Source organism: Chelonoidis abingdonii, chromosome 2 (genome assembly GCF_003597395.2).
Source record: "Chelonoidis abingdonii isolate Lonesome George chromosome 2, CheloAbing_2.0, whole genome shotgun sequence".
NCBI classification, from domain to species: Eukaryota; Metazoa; Chordata; order Testudines; family Testudinidae; genus Chelonoidis; species Chelonoidis abingdonii.
In genome coordinates this window covers 207,255,604-207,275,602 of record NC_133770.1, presented here as the reverse complement: position 1 = coordinate 207,275,602, position 19,999 = coordinate 207,255,604, and the positions used below count along the sequence as shown (strand labels likewise).

At 38.4% G+C, this 19,999-nt stretch overlaps 1 protein-coding gene across 2 annotated transcripts in view; it reads left to right on the top strand.

Annotated features, from left to right (window-relative positions):
- The window catches only part of IMPA2 (inositol monophosphatase 2), a 30,232-nt gene extending 12,767 nt beyond the window's left edge, over window positions 1-17,465 (top strand). The window contains exons 3-8 of one of the 2 annotated variants that reach the window (XM_032789496.2): window positions 1,413-1,517; window positions 2,732-2,777; window positions 5,148-5,256; window positions 8,889-8,997; window positions 9,185-9,336; window positions 12,586-17,465. In XM_032789496.2, the coding sequence (XP_032645387.1) occupies window positions 1,413-1,517; window positions 2,732-2,777; window positions 5,148-5,256; window positions 8,889-8,997; window positions 9,185-9,336; window positions 12,586-12,701 (637 nt within the window). In that variant the 3' untranslated portion in view covers window positions 12,702-17,465. Of the gene's footprint in view, window positions 1-1,412; window positions 1,518-2,731; window positions 2,778-5,147; window positions 5,257-8,888; window positions 8,998-9,184; window positions 9,337-11,819; window positions 12,366-12,585 lie in introns of those variants that run through there. The other variant, XM_032789506.2, reaches the window with a different exon arrangement.
- Window positions 17,466-19,999: the final 2,534 nt, after the last annotated feature.

The window sequence follows — 19,999 nt, the reverse complement described above, 5'->3', positions numbered from 1 at the left end:
CCCTCACCATGCTCTTTTCTCCCTATGTCCCACTCTGTCAAAGCCCCGAGGATCCTCTCTCTCCCTGCCATCACTCACTTCACTGCTCCAACCCTCTTTCTAGCCCACCCACAAGGGCCTGAGTTGTAACCACCATCTTCCCAGCCAAAGAAGACTAGAAGGGGCTCACGTCAGAGACAGTCATTGTCTCTCTTTAACATGGTTTACTCTCGAGTACCATGAATCTGTTCCCTCCCTTTCTCTCCACAAGGCAGAGTGCCTCTGCCATCACACCATTCCAATCCCCAGGGGGCCCAACGGCAAGAACTGAACATGCCCTGTCCTGGCAGCTCCTCCCATGCGGCTGTACCGCCTCCAGCCTCGCCTCCATCCCTTCCACACAGCTGTCTCCGTGATTGCGTCTCCTGTCTGGGGTCTGTACACCCATGACGGAGGACAGGACTGGGGGTGGTACAGCTGTGCCGGGAGAGCTGTCGCAGGATGCTGGCTTCTGGGAGCAGCAGCCCCATGATCTGCTCCTTTCACCACTGCGGTTCCTGGGAGAGCCCTGCAGTTCTGCGGATACCGATTTACATCTGCAGATATCCGCATCCATGGATATAAATTTATATCCACGCAGAGCTCTACACATATCTAGATGATTTGAGGTACCCCCTGGAAGACCTTTGCATACCCCAGGGATACGTGTACCCATGGTTGAGAACCGCTGATCTAGAGAATGGAAAAGATAACTAAGGAAGGCAGGACAGATGCCAGAACAGGAGGTACAATTTCTAGGAAAAGGAAAACAGAAAACCTATTGAAATAAAGTATGACGGGACAGAAAATCAGCAGCTCAGCATGGAATTCAATGTGCTTCTGTAAATTTTGTAATTTTTTTTAATTCTCTTGAATTACTCTGGGTCTTGCGAAGAGGAAAGTTCAGCTTTGTGAACTTTTTACTTCCTGATCTACTCTGCTATTAAAAATTGTGGTGGGAGTGGGGCTGTAGGTTTTCTAAGGCTGTATTTTTTCCTGGTTTATTCACCTGCAAAGAATGGGGGGTACATTTGGCAGCCCGCATTGCTGCAAAATTGCAATCCAGATCTAAATTTCTTCCAAAGTTGGGGTTTCATTTCAGATCCATCTCTATATGCATTACATGATTTTGAAGTATGTATCATTAACATATAGGGAGGGGGAACTAGAATGGAATTTTTTTTAATATGCTGTATAAAACAATTTTCTGAGCTATCTTTTTAGAACTTCTTTACAAAGTTTCTGTGAGTTGGTGGGTGGTGGTGGTGGGCTTTTTGTTTTGTTTTGTTTTTGGTAACTAAACTTTAAAAATACGTGAATGTAACAATAGTCTCCAAAAACCAAGAAAGAGGAGTTGAGTTTTCTGAGCATACTTTACTTCATGTCAAATATAGGTTTATTGGAGAAGAATCCACTGCTGCTGGGTCAAAATGTGTCCTCACTGACAATCCTACCTGGATTATTGATCCCATTGATGGAACCTGCAATTTTGTGCACAGGTAAATTCAGTAACTTGGAGAATTGTTAAAATATAGTAACTCTTCAGTTACTTATCAATCCTTCTCTCCCCCCACTACTGAAATATATTTCACTGTGTTAAGTTTGCTCAATTTACACTTACCTACACCATTATATTTACAAACTGAGGGGTTTTGCCTGAACAAGACCTGCAGGATCCATTCCAGTATCTTTTTATATGTGATATAGTATTTGATACTCCTGGGGGAATTCTGCACCACTGTGCATGTGCAGAATTTATATCGCCTGCAGATTTCTTTCCTTCCCCACAGAAAAATGACTTTCTGACGGGGAAGCAAAGGGAAGCCACAAGTGGTCCCCAGCAGTATGTTTCAGGTGCCCAGAGCCACTGGCAGAGAGGTAAATCACTGTGGGGCAAGGGGTGGGACTGGGAAAGACCTGACTGGTGGCTCCTACCCTGCACTGGGCTCAGGTGCTAGTCCTGGCTGGGCTAGGGAGGACAAGACTTCCTCTTCCACTGCATGGCATCCAGGGCCGGGTCACACCCACCTCCAGATTTCTCCCCCAGCTGCAGGAAGCTCTGTAAACTGCTCTCCCCCCCCCCCCCCTCACGCCACGCTTCTTGCACCCATCACTCCTCAGTTTCAGGGGGAGAGATATCTGTACAGGGAGCAAGTTTTAAGACATTATTAATTTATCAGTTCATACTTAAATTTTGGAACAATTAATACCTATGTCAAAAGGAGCAAGTGAAATATGTAGTTATTACTTTGGCAAGACAGAAGGTAGTATAATAGGTTTCATTTATTGTTGACCTCAGGTACAAAGTTTCTCCCTAATTAATTACTGTCTGCAAAGTGCTCTGAGATCATTGATTGAAACGTATAAATTATTTATTACAATATTATTTTAAGATCAGGTTATTTAGTTACACTAAGGGGAAAAAATCATTAAAATTTCAAATATATGTTTAATATACACAGCCTATTTATGTTTTCATAAATTTCTTTTTTAACTTTTTGAAATGTTAGTTTCGATTTAAAAAAAAAAAAGAATTGACAAAGTACAAGGGACAGTCTTGGGTGGAAACAGAGGGAAGGTATAATATAGATGAAGTTTTTAGTTGAGTAAAATTACAGGGCTCTCTGTGGGTTCAGTTGCTGCTGGGAGTTGTGGAATTTGCATGTTCAAAGAGATTATTCATGAATAGTACTTTCTTTCTTATTCTTCACAGGTTTCCAACAGTGGCAGTTAGCATTGGATTTGCTGTTAACCAAGAGGTATAAAATGTGTTCTGTGAGTTGGTAACCTGAGATAAACCTCAGAGCCATGTGGGAACTAAAAAATTAATACAAAGGCTCTTTCCATGCTATTGAAATTTGTTTGGTCACACCACACCAATGTGACACCCTAATTCTGCAAACAGTTACTCCTGCAGGTAGTCCCCATGTTAATTGGATTTATATATTATTAAAAAGTGACTACTGATGCAAGAGCTAACAAAATCAGTCATTAATAAGTTATGTTTAAATTGTGACTAAGCATCTCTATATTTATCTTCTACTGTTCTCTTGTTATTATGCTGATTCCTATTGCTTTAAAGCTGTTAGCAATCTCCATGACACTCGGACAGTTTTTTTGATGTACAGTATATAGTAGGATTACTTTTTGTGATACGTGCAAAGTTATGGTTTGGATTCCCTTAATCTGCCTTTGTGTGCTTTTGAGATGCAATAAATTTAGTATTATTCCACATACCTTCATAAGAGCCTGTCCATAGAAAAACACAGAACCTGGCCTTAGGGCTTGGGAAACTGTTATTTTAAAATTTCCTAGTTCTCACAATTCATTTTGAAGGGGTTTGTACAGCTACTGTAGTTTTACAGTTTGATTTACGTAATAAAAGTTGCTATTTTTAAGTAGTTATTCACAGTATTGTAAAATGTGCCTCTTGGGCCTTTGCATTTACATGCATTGACATGCCGTTAGCTCCCATTGAAGCCAACAGGAATTTTATGTGTGCAAGGAATCCAGCATCAAGCAAATTCAGCGATGGCTTAATTCTCAAATGTGATGAGGACTAGCAACTCCCTTTGGTTTGGACAGTATATGTATATCTAAATTGACTGCAGCTTGTCTTTAAAAACATAGAAACTGTAAAGACACACTTTAGTGCCATTCTAAAGATTATTCCTTCCCAAATGTTTTCAAATATTGCATATAATTACAAAACAGCTTTTTTTAGTGTTTGTTTGTTATCTATAGCACCCATCATGCTTTAGATGCTGCTAAAACAAAAATAAACAATAATATTAAATTTTACCATCCATTGTAGTAAAAAAACAAGCAAAAGTAAAAAAAAAAAAAATAACTCAATAAAGGAGCCAAAATGGGCATAGGTGAATAAAAAGATCTAGCATCAAGCTCTGAATATTGCTAAAGAGAGATTTTTGTGGATGTCTTCAGATCTGGAGTTCCATACATAGGGACCCTGAATCAAGAAGAGTCTGACTCCAGGTTGGTTTAGATGGGACCTCATGATGAATATTAAGGAAAATCCATTCCCTCTGAGCTATCTTTGAGGACTGTTGGGTCAGAGGTGGTCACTCAAGTAGTATGGGTCATGGTTGCAGCAAGGGACTGGGAGTCTAGAAGATCTGAGTCCTATTATTGGCTCTTCTACAAACTTATTCTGTGACCTTGGGCAAGTCACTTCACTTCTCTATGTCTGTTTCCCTATGAGTAAAATGTAGATAATATTTTATCTCATAGTACTGATGTAAGGATTGATTCATTAATGTCTGTAAAGTGTTTTAAGATCTTCTGATGGAAGGTACTATAGTTGTGCAAAATATTAGGTACTTTGGGCCTGGATTATTAAAGCTCCAGCTGTGAACCCCTTATTCCCATTTGTAAGCAGGTGCTTGCACAAATAGTTCAGTGTTGCCAAGTCTCATAATTTTATCATGAGTCTCGTGATATTTGGTGTTTTTCTTCAAGCCCCAGCTCCTGAAGTCAGGTGATTTCACGAGAATCTCCGTGTTCATTTAAAAGACCAGTTAGCTTCTAGGCTTCATGATTGCAGAGAAAAACTCAAAGATGACTTGAGTGCACCTCAAGGGCTCAAAAGATAGAAGGCAAATGAAATGTATTATGACATGCAAACTATGTATTTTTTTTTTAAAAAGTTGCGTGATTTGTAAGCCAATCTCATGTGTTTTGGAGGCCTGAGTCATGAATTTCAGATGCTTGAGGTTGGCAATATTAATAGCCCCAGTGAAGTCAATGAGCCTATTCATGTGAGTGACTGCTCACCAATGGGAGTGAAGTGTTCAGAATCTGGCCCTGGGGTATTTACGTATTCTCAATAACTCCTTGAACTGAATTTCAGAGTAACTTTTTATTCCATTCTAATAGTGTGCGTAAAAATGAGCTGTGAATAGATGGAATTAATATCTCTCTAAACTGAATTTTATATGTTGTATATCTAAAACTTCAGTGTAACAGTAAAATTATTTATTAGCAGCGGCATAATCTTTGGTTATCTAGCTAATTAAAATAATTTTGATCTTTCTGCCATTAGTAGTTGTGTATACCTGTGATGAGTAATTTGAGTTGCATTCATTTCTTTCCTTTTCAAAATCTTAAAGCTTGAATTTGGTGTAATTTACCATTGCACTGAAGAACGATTATACACTGGTAGAAGAGGTCAAGGGGCATTTTGTAATGAAAAGAGGCTTCAGGTATCAAAAGAGACAGGTTGGTCTAGATTTTTGTTAGAACTCTAAAAGAAATATGTTGAATTTCAGAGTTGATGCTAATCCTAAATGGAAATTATTATCCTGAATGAAATTATCTTTCCTGCATTATAACTGTGTCTTTCCTGGAAACATAAGGATGTTCTCAAATTTCTGTTTAAAATATACAGCTTTATGTGAATTAGTATTAAATGGTCCTAAAATATTTTGCAATTTCCACACGAATTGATCAGTATTGATCCAAAACCACTCCTTTAAGATAAAGAAATAGGATGAAATTCACCACTATACCATGCCTTCTGTGTACTGGTGTAACTCTGGGATACAAAGTACAGCTTGAATGATGGATTAGGTCCACATTATTATGGCATCTGTCATTCACTTATTTTCAGATGACTTAATGGTGCCATATACTGTATCTTGTTTGTAAGCACATGTATGCCAGTAGTAAATGGAATTAATGGATGCATACATTATACTACTTTAAAAACAACTTGCTGTGATGCGTGTGAGAGGTCTGTTTCATCATACAATTAGTTAGAACACTTAGTTCGTACTGTATTGGGATTTATTATTACAAACGAATAAAGTGATTCTGCATTTGCCTAGTTATAATAGTTAAGTTCAATCAAATGCACATAATGACAAGAAACTTTCTTTTAACAAATCCAATGCAGAAGATAAGGCAGCATAATTAGCAAACAGAAGCAAGCAGATGTCACAGAGCTGTATCTTTGTACCCCAGAAATGATAAAAATTACAGTAGAAAATTGGCTTGGTGCAGACTGAAATCATTGTAAATTAAAGCAATTTAATGTATAGATTAGATATGAGTCTAGACCTACCCTGGATGATGAGAACTTCCCTGATAGTTGAAAAAATTTGATCCAGATCCAGGCTTTGTGACTTGGACCAGTCTTTAGTGGGCCAGGTTTATTTGTCTGGAGAAAGAGCGTACAAGTGGTACATTTCTCCCCCACAGGAGCAGCTGTGCCGGAGGGAGGACATTTACCCCAAATAGGTGTCCATGGTCCTACCCTAGCCACCCTTCCAAAGGTGTTCTGTCCAGGGAGGGAAGTTTTAAAATACAGCCCATGTTCCACAAGAATCCCCTTAGCAGAGTATGCCTGGGAGGCTTACGGAATCAGGGCATCTCCCAGCTGTCCTGCATCCTTCATAAACTGGCCCCATTCACTTTTATGTCTAAATGGTCCTGGGCCTTCAGCTGAGCAAGGGCTGTGGGATACAGCACCACTTTCTCCCCATTCCCTGTGTACTTTCTGCTAATGTGGGAGTCCAGAACATAAAGGGAGGGTCAGATCCCGTATTGTTTAGATGCTTTATAATTTTTTCTCTTTTGAGATGTACTCATTTGTGTGGACTGTTTTGAACAGGGAAGATGGAGAATGTTTTTATTGATATGTATGGTGTTTAAATGTAGCCCATTTATGGTGGTTCTTGTCCAATAAGGATTTTGACTTCAATAGAATGAATCACCTCTGAGTACAAGATGTTTCTCCTCGTTCTGGCTTCTGGAATTTGTGGCTTTTAGGCTCCTGTGTTAGCTCGTGCTTTTGTTTCAGGAAATGTATTTTGTATAGAAAATGTTGATGTACAGTATAAAATTAGATTAATGCTAGATATGTTCAGCATTGAACAATTCAGAACTAAAGAGAATCATATTATGGTGATGACAGAATTTTGCAAAGGTTATATCACAGTAAGAAAACAGAGCTGTGGTCTGGGATATCTGCCACTCACAGATTTAAATAATCATAATGAAGGAACATCCCAAAGATATAAAATTCCCTTTGACAAACGCTGTCACAGTTTAAAGCCAGGCCTGGCCTTACGTGTGTTGATACCATAAATGGCGTGAGGTTTTTTTTTGGTCTCCACTCTTTCCCCTTCAATAGCCAAAAATGTTGGTCCCTGGTCTCTTTTCCTACCACATTTACCCAGGTCACTGTCATCTCTCTCCTACCAACCCTCCCTGTTTCTCTTCCCCTCATCAGGGTGGAGAACTTGTCTTCTGGTCAGCAGTCTCCTGTAGTTTGAATTCCTGAATCCACCTTGTGTCTTTTCACTAGATGGTCTCTTCCCTAAATTCAATTCCTCCTTAAGCCCAAAACCTCCTTAAAGCATTTCAGTCTTTAAATCCAATTCCTAAATTAGCATAACTTTGACTTAGTATTAGGAAATGTTTGTTTATTCATCAGAAATATGTTTATAATCATTTTCACAGTTCCATAGAATAGTTATTTTTGTTATGACCAAGGTATACTTTGCATGAATGTATGGTGTTAATAATAATGTCTGTAGTAAGTCATGCATTCAGTGTGTCATAATTGTAAACATTGAATGTATTATGCAGAAGACCAAAGGCGGATTACTTTCAACCTCCAGAAATTTCCAGTTACGGCAAAGCAGTGCATGCCCTGCATTGTGTCCCAGTAGTTTTAAAGTAGAACTGTGCTTCTATACTTAAATGTAACATTTTACAAAATGGTTATGAAGTCTGTGTTTCTGCAGTTATATTTGTGATATCCGGTGACTGTTTTGTTCTAAGTACATGTATATTACTCACCCATTGCTAATCAGCTTGCTTGAATCCATAATGCCCTTTTACATTCGTAGGTGGCCAGTACCTGGCATGTCAATTTAATTACAAGATATCTCAGGCCACATTAATTTGTCTATGAAAATACCACTCATTAGCACCACAGCATTTGGTCCACTGTCCCTACTGAAATCATTTGGAAGGAATACTGTGTATACTTCTTAAAATCTTACATATGTTGTAGGCCTGAATGTGACCTCACTTAAGGTCTGATCTAATACCCGTTGAACTCTCTGTGAATCTTTCCTTTGGCTTTAATTGTCCTTGGCTTTGATTAGGTCCCTGTACTGCTGTAAATCAGAAGTTACTGAATTGAACACAATACAAAAGGAAAAACTAATGCCACAAAAATTAGTTCAGAATTAGACCTACTGACTTTTTTTATATGGAATAGCTGGAAAATATATTGATACTTGCACGTTTGTGACTTTTGTAGTCTTTCCAATGTCCAAATGTAAAAGGGGGTAGTTTTGGCAAGATAAATGGAGTTTTTGGTGAATATTTTTAATTGATCTTTACTTATCATACACCTAGCTTTGTCTAATTAAAATGAATGGTATAATCCAAGAGATCAAAGTTCCCTGTTCAGGAAGCATTCTGCTTTAAAATACAATTCATTTACAGTGGAATGCATAAATCCTATGTCAATTATTTGTAGCTGACTGCTAAAAGTTTGTGAGGTCACCAAAGGCTTGACTGGTCAATGAAGGAAAAATTCCATGGGAACAAAGGAAACTCATAGAAACTGCAGTTTTGTTCTTGTTCTTCCTTTCCTTCTTTTCCCAAACAAGTATTTTTAGATAACCCAACTGTATGAGCAATTTAGTCTTGTTACAGTCATTTAGACAAAAGCAGTTTCTCATCCTGAGAAAGAATATGAAAAGAGGAACAATTTTTGTGTGCATGAGAAATGGTTTTGCTGTGAAAAGTCTCTTCATATTTAATGTGAAGAAATTGCCAAGACCTACTTTGAAAGGTTGTTGAGTTAATAGAAACAACTGTCTACATTGCAGATAAGTCAAAGGCCTTGATCTTAACAGAAATTGGTCCAAAACGTGACCCTGAGACTTTGAAATTGTTCCTCGGTAACATGGAGAGCTTACTCAAAGCCCAAGTACATGGGTAAGGATTTTAAGAAAAATTTTTATTATGTTAAAAAACATAAACATTCTCAGCTTTCTAAAATTCCAAGCAGAATGTTATTCTACTTAAATCAAATATGATGCATATTGTACCCTGTTAATAAATACCTGGGTTGAAATAAAAGCAGTTTTCCCCCTTTCATTCTTTTATACCTCTCTGCTTCTAGGATCCGTGTAATCGGAAGTTCTACCTTGGCTCTGTGCCATCTAGCATCGGGTGCTGCAGATGCATATTACCAGTTTGGTTTACATTGCTGGGACTTGGCAGCAGCTACTGTCATTATTAGAGAGGCAGGTGGTATTGTGATAGATACTTCAGGTGAGTAAAGTATGTTGTTTTGGAGCAGGGACTGCCTCTTCACATTTGGAAAGCACATAATAGGCACTACGACAATCTAAATAATTGTCACACAATTTTTTTCAATCACCTTGCATAGTCTCTGAGGGGTGAGGCAGATAAATGTTCAGATGTTTAGCTTTCTAGTTTGGGCTGCATTCTTCTTTTTACTTCCCCATCTCTGTCTAATCTATCTGTGTACTTACACAGTCCTCGCTGCAATACTATCTGAATATCTCCAAAGTATTCGAAACAGAAATAATCTGTCTCTTCCTTCCCCACTGGTAGGAGAAAAGGCTTGATTTGTATATGGGTGAGAAGGGAAAGGGTTTTGTGTGTGTATGTGAGAAGAAACTGAGGGAAAACTAAGATGAATAATTGGGTTTTGCATTTAGTTCTGCAAGTGGAGGATCAATACTGTCTGGGGCTGATAGGATGGGGTGTGATTTTCTGGCCAGCAGGAGGTAGAGGGTGGTGACTTTTTCCTACCAGCACTATGAGAGCTGTGAGGCCGAGGACCAACATAAAAACATGAGTGGATATTCTTGAAAGTAGGGATGGTTATAGAGAAAACTAGTTCTACAGAACAGTTCTGTCTTCCTAGCAGCATCACCCAAGCTTTGCCTGGGTTCAGTTTTTGCTGTCTGATCTTCATCCAGAAGGTAATTTCAGTTAGGTATTCAGAATGCTGGTAAATAGTGCTCTTTATGCTTGGTGTAAAGGAACTATGGAGTTGGGTGTTGCTTGCATTTCAGTCTGTGTTATCTTCCCACTCCTCCCAGTGTTTATTCATAGACGCTGAATAATATGGGAGAGGAACTGAGTTTGGTCTTATAGGTGAGGAATTAGGAGGTTAGAGGAACAGTTACCCATAGTGATACTCTGGCTTTGTTCTGAGAGGAGGGAGTTAAGCCAATTCAAAGCATTTCTGTTCATTCCTTCAGTTCTTGAAGGCAAGACAGGTGTGTTTATCAGTAGTATCAAATGTCTCAGACAAGTCCAGTAGAATGGGCATGGACTGGAGAGGTTAATCCACCAGAGCAACAAATGCGGTCTCAGTATTATACTCCCTGCCCTCGCGCCTCACTTAGAGGGATCCATGATTCTGACAGATAACAAGTGGAGTTGGAGATCCCTTTTTGCCAGCTCTCTCTTAGGAGAAGGAAGCTTAGATGCTGAGCAGTGACTTCCAAGTTTTCTGGAATTGCGGGATAGTTTTTAAATTCTGGTTGGACTATTGTATGTTTGAGAGTGGTTGGTAGAGTCCCTTCAAAAGGAGATGTTAACAGCCTGTTGCTAGGATTCCTTCCCGGTGTTCCCTTTTCTTTACCGTCCAGGAATGGCAGGGGAAAGAGTCCCTGAGTGGAGGCTGATTGTGGTTGTGTCAGTCTACTATAATTACTACTGGAGTGAACAGGCAGAATTCTTGGGAAGAGGACTCTGTGTTTCTAGCCCTGATCTTAGCTTCTTGTTCTTGATGGCCTCTGAGGGTATTCTGCACAACTGTGATGTAATTCCATGCAGTAGTAAGGGCTGTGTTCTGATTGGGTGGAGACATATGGGTATATGTAGGGATTTACAATCTAGAAAAATTCTGCAAGGTGTGACTTTGCTGTCTCTGTGGTAGAGGAGAGCAGAGATAAACTCTTTGCCTCTCTTAAAGAAGGTTGAGTTTACAGAAATTCTTTGCTCCTTAGTCTCCCTGTATTTTCTGCCATCAACACTCCAGGTTTCTTCCTCCTTGCATTTTCTGCCATAGGTTTGCTAAGAACCTTGGCAGTCTATGTGGGCAGTGGGATGAGAGAGAGCCCTTTGGTGCTAGAGTGTCTATAACAGTAATCCGTGTGTGATTGTAGTGCCTTGCTGATTCTTCTTTCCCTTTGCCTCTTGGCTGCATAGTTTTCTATGAGTAAACTTTGAGTTTGGCTCAGTCCAAGGTTATTTTGGGGTGGACCATGGTGGTGCTTCTACTTCCTTTGAACTGGGGAGAGCTTTAATTTCCTCTGCTGCTGTTACAATTACAGCACCTGGCAAGCAATAAGGTGAGATAAGCTGTCTGATCCAAAGACACTAGCAATGCAACTTCAGTAAGTGAGTCATTAGAGAGACATTCTAATAGATATGCAGCTAACAAACTCTCTTTTCCTATATCAGGATATTGCTTCCATGGACATTTTAACACCCCCCCCCCCCCCCATGGAAGTAGTCCTCAGATAGTTCTTCCCATTCCCTGTTGTCCTTTCCAGTTTTCCCACAATTTTGAGTGACTTTTTTTTTTAACATTGTCCCTGGGTGACTATTTATGGGATGCTTTTATAGTTGCAATCTGTGTATTCTTTTCTCTTTCCCTCACACCCCCATACAGATCCTTTGCTTATAGTGATAATCCAGTGAAACATCTCAGGTCTGGCCCACTCTGCCCTAAGCTCTGGCTGGCTAATTTCATCACAATTTTGCATTTCTAGTCTAGGGCTTTCCCGGGTCAGAGATGCTGAGGATGAATGTCTGTGTCTTTGAATAAGGCCTTTAAAGTGTTACATTTGAAGTACACAGCTGGCCCAGAAGAGATTACTGGATATGCTGAGACTCCTAAACAGATTTCAGCAAAGATGAAGGCTTTTTGGGAAGAAAGGACTGTCAGGGAGACACAAGAGTGCTCATCTGAATATTTATATTTGTACAGCACTTTAAAGATGTAAAGACCCAAAATGTTAAGGATTATTATTTTATTAATTTCTAAAGCATGCATCTCCCAAGTAGAGTGCTCTTTAGTAGTCAAGCCCAGTGGTAATCAAAGTGTGCATGACTGTGGAAAGATTTGATGTGTTAAAGAACAGTTGGCAGTTGTAGGGTATGTTTAACCCTGAAAACGGGTGATGTTGGTTCCTGTTTTATTCCTTACTACCCCTAGTTTTGCAAACAAAACATCTGGTGTTTTGTTTAAGAGAGTAAAATGTAATATATTGTGTTTATTTTCTGTGTTCTGAACAAATAAAACATTCATTGCTTGAGCTGTGTACTTTTAGTGTTTGATAAGTTTATGGTTTCTAGAACACTTGGCTTTGCAAGACATCTCTGAATTTGAATTCCTCAACAAGGTATTTCCCCCTCTAAGTGTGGCTGTGGCATTGTTTCAGTATGTTTGAATCTCTCTATCTACAACAAGGGTATAATATGCTATACATCACTTCTGTATCTAAACATGGTTCTTCTTTATCCTCTTGTTCTTAGGGGGACCTCTAGATCTAATGTCATGCCGAGTGATTGCTGCCGGCACTAAAGAGATGGCCATGTTCTTAGCTCAGGAAATACAGACTATTCACTACAGACGGGATGATGAGAACTGAGTGACATTAAATACATTTACAAGTAACATGGAGTTTGTCCTTCTAAGCTACTTAACTTCTTCCAAGATGGGTGTCTTAGAGGGTACGTGATTTTAACAGCATGCTTTCTGTGCAGGTTTTCTGTGTCAAATGTTTTAAACAGTTTTATTACAATGTGGCTTCCCAACACTGTGGGGTGCGGGGAGGGAGATTTTTAAAACCTCTAAGATTTGTGGCTTCTTTTTAATATGCATCTATTTCAGAAGTACCTTTTTTATATGATCACCTGTAGCGCTTGTTGCCAGATTCAAAGTTTCACATCTGTTCAGGCTGAAACTGAGTCTTTTGTAACATATGCAAATAAAAAGAAAACTTTATTTTTACAAAACACAGATCTCAGGTAAATGAGCTTTAGGATTGTAGTAGATGATAAGTAGTTAAAATGTGTGCCTACCGTACCCATATTCAACAGTACTTGAGAATGCAATAAAAAGTGTTATTACTCCATTTCTCTTTTCTAACAATATCATGGCCATATATATGTATATTTTGGAGATTTACAGTGATTTACAAAGTAAACAGAAGAAGGTGATTTTAGGTATTTGTTTATAGGAAGTATATATATTATCTTTATGGATGCAGTGGGAATTATCTATATAGTTAATAACAGAGCTGCTAAAAAATGGAAAATATTTCATGATTTTTTTTTCTTCAGATTGTCCAACCAACTCTAGATTATAGAGAATGTTAACCAATTGCAGCCAAATCTTACAGTCCTTATTGAACCCTTACTGAGAGCTCAAACCTACAAACATTTACTACCATAGAGTAGCTGTGACTAGTGGGCAGAGAGCTTACTACCATGAGTGCTGATGTCTATGGGGACTATTCACAATGGTAAATACTATACATGGTAGTTAGTTCTGGAAAATAGGGCCCTATGTCAAGGAACTATTGACTTCAGTGGAAGTTTCGCCCAAGAAGAAACTGCAGGATTTGGTCATTAGACGTAAATTGTAAAAATGGGCACCTTAGTTGTACTTGCAAAAAGATAATTGTAACATAAAGTATTCATTTTGCACATACAATTGTAGTCACCTTCAGAATATATGGAAATCCTGTAAAGTAAATGACTAAATCTAAAAGCACAAAACTTCTGTGCAACTCTAGTTTTGGGTTTGGCACTTTCTTTTAAATCAAGTTGATACTTTCTATTTTTTTAAAAGAAATCATATTATCTGACGCTACTGAACTTCCTAAATGTTAGTGTCCAGAAAAGAATCTGAGATTAAACATGGGGATTTACCTCTAGTTTTTCTATTGATTTTGAGAATTCCAATCTACAATTATTTTTTAATAATACAAAGAAACAAAAAGGCCTCCAAAATACATATAGGTCTAAATTTTCAAAATCAGTTCCTAAATTGCACATGCAGACTATGCAAATATGCATGTAAACTGCCATGAGAAACTGGAAATTGAGTGCACAGTTATCCATTTTGCATGCACAGCTAAAGAACACATTGTTAAAAATATTAGCCGTTGTTCATGCCTTTTAATTTTTTTCTGTGAAAAATGTTTTTCATTACAAGTATAACTTGTATACTGTATTTTTTAAAATGAGAAATGCAAAATGCTGGCTGTGGAGAGAATGGCTGAAATATAGGGCCCTGATTTAGCAAAGCATTTAAGCACATGCTTAAGTCTCATTGGTCCTGGTTCTCCTCTCCATCAAAGCACACCTCAGACAGAGGACAATGACAGATGCAGGAAGCTGGCTGTGATTCTCTGATCTCTGGCCACTTAGCATGGCAGAAGACAGAGTGGAACCCCTGCTACTCTAGCTTCTGCCACTGATTGATGTAAGCTCTCTAAATGGAGCTTACACCTGCAGAGAATCAGGTGTAGTGGAGTTCAGTTCCACCATTCCCCCTCTCGGTCCACCAGCCTATCCCAACAAGCCCCCTTCTTTTCCTTATGCCAGAGAGACAGCTGGTTTAGAATGTGTCTGTACCACCTCTACCACCTCAGTAGAGATTCCTTGTACGCAGGAAGACTCTCTGGCTGGTTTAAATTCACTCTGCACATGGTGCACTTAATGGATGAAAGAATCCTGCCCACTGATTTTCATGGCATTTGAGCACACTTAATGCTTTGCTGAATTGGGGCTTCAGCGAGGGGGGCTGAGGGGAATGTCCAGAAATCCAGTCTCAGATTCACCTGTTACTGTCATGGATAAATCATTTTTTAAAAATAAATAGAAAGCGTCTGAGAGTTGCTGAGCGCCTCAGACTCCTACTGATGTTAGTGGAGTTAAGGATGATCAGTAGCTTCAAAAGACCCAGAGTTTGCAGTGCCATTGGCCACGGTGATTCCACATCTTATTTAGAATTATTAATTAGCTGACAGTTCTTAGAGGTAAATCCTGTACTAGATTTTGACCTTCCCTTCCATCTTTCCTTGCTTGCTAGCTAAAGCTCTCTTTTGTAGGCATACTCCTTACTGTACACTTTCCATTCTAAGGTTTAAATCGGGAGTTCTCAAACTGCGGGCAGGACCCCTCAGGGAGTTGAGGTTATTACATGGGGGGTCAAGAGCTGTGAGCCTCCACCCCAAACCGCACATTGCCTCCAGCATTTATAATGGTGTGAAATATATATAAAAGTGTTTTTAATTTATAAGGGGGGGGTCGCACTCAGGGGCTAGCTATGTGAAAGGAGTGCAAAAGTTTGAGAACCACTGGTTTAAACTAATACTGTGTGTATAATATGGGGGACAAATCTTTACATGTGTAATTAGGGTTCTTTTTTCCTCAAATAAAATAAGGTTGGTAATTACTCTTTAACCAGCAGTTATAAAATTAGTATTTTTAACACAGTAAGATGTGAAAGGTTACAATCCATTTCATGTGCTTTGGGTTATTTTTAAAACACGTTTCAGGCTTTAGATTATTTTGGAGGCCAGTTTCTGAAAGCAGAGGCAGTATTTAAATATGAACAGAGATAAATTATAAATGTTGAGAACAAGTTTTTCCTATCCTGAATGTCATAACCTGTGCTGGCATTTTTTCCATATTAGTATCCTAGTGAATGTTGGTGGAGATTGCAGAAGAGAGTAAGGAGAAGCCATGGGCATCTCTGATACACCAAAGGATATTTTTTGTGGCCTCATACTCTTGTGTCCCTAGTGTATTCAGGATGAAAAATACTTTGTTTTACAGACACATAATCTAATCATCTTAATTACAGGATAGTGATTTGTAAATTTACTTTAAAATGTACTTTTAGGGGTTGAAGATGCTTGTTTCATTTCCACCCAGAACATTATGTAAATGTATTCAGCTTTTTTTCAAGTTGTCAGAATGTGGCTGCAATTGGATCTATACAGGCAGATCCTGCACCTTTGCAGAGCCTTATTGAAATCATGGGTTTGCCTGCATGAATCAGGCCTAAGTGTTTTTCCAACTGTTGGAAAAAATTTCAAAAATGCTTGTTTTGTGCTTGGATAACTCAAACAACTGTTTTAAATTTCTAGTCTTTATAGAATTTAATCTGAAATGAAAACTAGTGCCTTTGCCATATAGAAATAATTTGGGTTTGAAAAAAACAAAATTATGGGTATTTTAAAACAGTATATGGCATGTGCATAGAACACTCAGTTCTATCTGTAGAAACCTAAAGGAAGCTAGCATGTGTCAAACGTCTGCAGTTATGAATATCGTTAGACCACGCGTGTGTAACTGGATGACCAAAATGGGTGAAGATATCTTTATTTACACTGCAAGTGTGTACATGCTCTGAATAGATGGTATCTTTGATTCAAGGGACTGGTGCTCGGCATCCTATTCCTTTCCTTTTAGTCTGTCACCTGCACAATGGTTTAGAACATTTTAAATCTACTGTTTTGGTATAATAATCTGAAATAATAATGTAGAACTCATGTATAAGTGCATTCTGGTATGAACAAACTATGGAAATAACAGTAAACTACAGATAAAGTACAGTCTTCCATTACATGATCACACAGCATAGGGAAATGTGATATACTGTTCACCAAATACTGAGTAACATAGAAAGGAACTCCATCTTTGTCTATAACATGCAGCACATATAACAATAGCACTATGTATTTCCATCACATGGCATACTTCAGTGCATGCCCTAATGCACAGCTTTTACACCTCTCCAGATTTTGTTACATGTTACAAACACCACAGTTTGCATGCACCAGTAATGTCAAGACTCTATTACACTACACCCTATTGAATTGGTTACATATTTTAAATTGTCTATTGCCGTTGTTCTTATAAGGAGGTGGGGCAGAAAAGCAAATAAATGCTCAAGTTTTCAGTAATATAGCCCTTAAAATCATCCCAGTCCACTGCAGTCAAGGAATTGCACCTGTTCACAACAGAGCATTTAGCCCTAGAGATACTACCGAGGTAAAACATTCATGGTGCTACATAGGGATTATCTCTTATTGCTCAACAATGACTTTAGATTTAGAATGTGCAGTGCCCAGTTGACTGTCCACTTCTTAGGAGAGGCAACTGACAGTTGATAGGATCAAGATCATCATTAACAGAAACATATATCAGCAGCTGTTACAAAAATATTGTTCACTTATTTTTCTGCACTCTGTCAGTGTTGTATATAACACTTAATGGGGTAATATAAACCCAGTTGGTAGCTCTCAGTTTGAAATTATTTTTAAATGTTTTTGTAACAATCTATTTTTCAATGAGAAAAGGATTATAATCTGCATTAAACATATGGTAGACAGAAATTGAGAGACAGGGTCTGTATTTCTCTCCTTTATGACCTCTACGTGCAAAAACATGGAAATCTAGACATACACACGATTAAGTGGTTATGGGTTTGGTGTGGGTTGTTTGTTTGTTAATGGCTTTACTGGCAGCCAAATATCGTAGAAAAAATCAAAGAAAGGGATTAGTTATTGGAAAGAAGATAGCGCACAGGCTAGGACAAAAATTTATAAGGGCTGTAGACAGATCCTCATGCTTCAAGGTACAAGATGATGACCATGCTGAATGCTAAAAAAGTCAGAATAAAAAAGTATTGAACTTCACAGAGTGACTTTAGGATGAAGAGTTTACACTTTCCTCCTCTAAAACCTCAAGTATTGTCTACCATCATAGGCAAGATATCACAGCATCTGGACCACTGATGTGTTCTTATTTGAGTGAGGGAAAACACTGAATTGTGAACCCATCTCTGAGTAGCACTTGAGCCCTGGTGCTTCCAACAGTGCAGACAAAATCCTTAACCGTACCATTGTCTCTTCTAAATAATCAAAGGTGTTAATAAACCCCCAATTGCTGAGGGTAAAATTTTCAAAAGTGCCTTAATGACTCAGGAGTCTAGTCCCAGGGACTTTCAATAGGACTTAGGCACCTAATTGACATGGGCACTTTTGAACACTTTACTCTGAGTGTTTATCTATCTCTTGTTTGTTTAACACAAAAAAGTGCATCGGAAAGTGAGCAAGGTTTGACAGAGAATAAAACAAAGCATAATTTCAAGGATCGATTCTGTAGCGAGCACTGACCCAGAGATCTAAAGAATCTGTTTCACTCATACATCAACATCTTTTACTATTACAGAATTCAGGACACATCAATTATCCTCTGATCGTAAAAAGGTGGGGAGGAGGGGAAGTAATCAGTATTGTGTATTGGCCTCTAGCCCTCCATCTCTAGAATTTCCAACAATGTGGTGGTATATTAGTTCTGTGCTTCTTAATCTTATGTGCTTTTAAAATAATATCAAAGATTTAAGATAAGTATATCCCTGTGCTCCCCATCATTTAGCCATTGATGATGCTAATATATTCCTCACTGCCTGAAATACTGACACTGCTCTGGCATGTCAGAAATCCCATTTCTGGAACACTGCATCTCCTTGAATTACTTCCTGAAGTCAGGACACTTTGAACAGTTTAAAATCATTTTTCACAGAACTAAAATTCAATCAGAAGATCACGTGTCCCTTTTACTTTTAAGCAATGTAGTGAAGAGGTACCATCCATCTCTGTCAAATGTAACAAAATGTATCCTGGATATATCCCTTTCTTTTTTCCACATATATATCTGTATATATGCATTGTGTGTGTGAGCGCGAGAGAGGGAGAGGATGTGAAGTCTGTTGTTGCTACATGAAATGAGACAGTGGTCTTTCTAAGTACTGTAGTATCAATGGTCACTTATAAATCATTAATTTGGAAGACATAATATGAACACTTACATGCTAATTTTTAAATTAATTCAGGTATGATTTGAATGCTGTCAAGAACAAACTGGTGGTAGAAATATCAAATTCAACCCCTTTTGTTCATTAGAATAGGTAACACATTGTTCTCCTATAATACAGCTATTCTATAGTGCCTAGTGTTGCTCATGTTACTTCCTTGTTAAGCAGCATCAACAGATTATGCAGGAGTGCCTCAGTTTAAAAACCATGGTCCAAACTCGCCCTTGGTATAAGTGGGCCCAACTCCACTGATGTCAATGGAGTTTAGCCCCCGGCAGTGAATTTAACCCTAACTCTCCAAAGCCATAAAAATAAGAAATAAGCTTAACAGCTATTGATTTTTAGCTAGGAGACAGTATTGTAAATGTAAATACTTACATTTCCTCTGTCTAGTGCAAATAATGGGCAGGCTCTTGGGAGGTGCTGAGTGCTCCTAAATGCTTGTTTCAGATGCTCAGCAGTTTTCAGAATCATTCCCAAAGCTTCAGCCAGTTGATGTGTTAACAAGTTCCTTTGTCATATGTTTAATAAATACAACAATGAAATTGTTTTCTAATATTTTTATGATAGTTTGGAAACGTAGGCCCAGATCCCCAAGGACATTTAATGGAAGCTAGAAGCTTAAATAGTTTTGTGGCTCTGGGTCCTGTTGCCGGAGTTTCTCCTGCCTTGCAACTAGTATAATCATGGACACTTTTGTGCAAAGTGGATGAAAAATGCTACAAGATTAGGCAGTATTTTGCACCCACTTTGCCTGGACAGAATAATTACAAGAAGTGCAAATGCACTCTAATTACAAATATTTTGGAAATTACCACACTTTGCTGCAGATTATTTGAGCTGCACTGTATTCCTGTACTGCTTAATCTATTCATAAGCTCGTAGGGGGGAGAATATGAGTGAATCATGGAAGCCAACAAAAAAATTAATCATAAAAAGGCCGGATAACATATTCATCACTATAAACACATCCATATTTTAACATAATCTTAGCTGTTTTAGTGTTACATTCTCACTACCAAAAAGATGTTTTATAGACTATAGCCATAT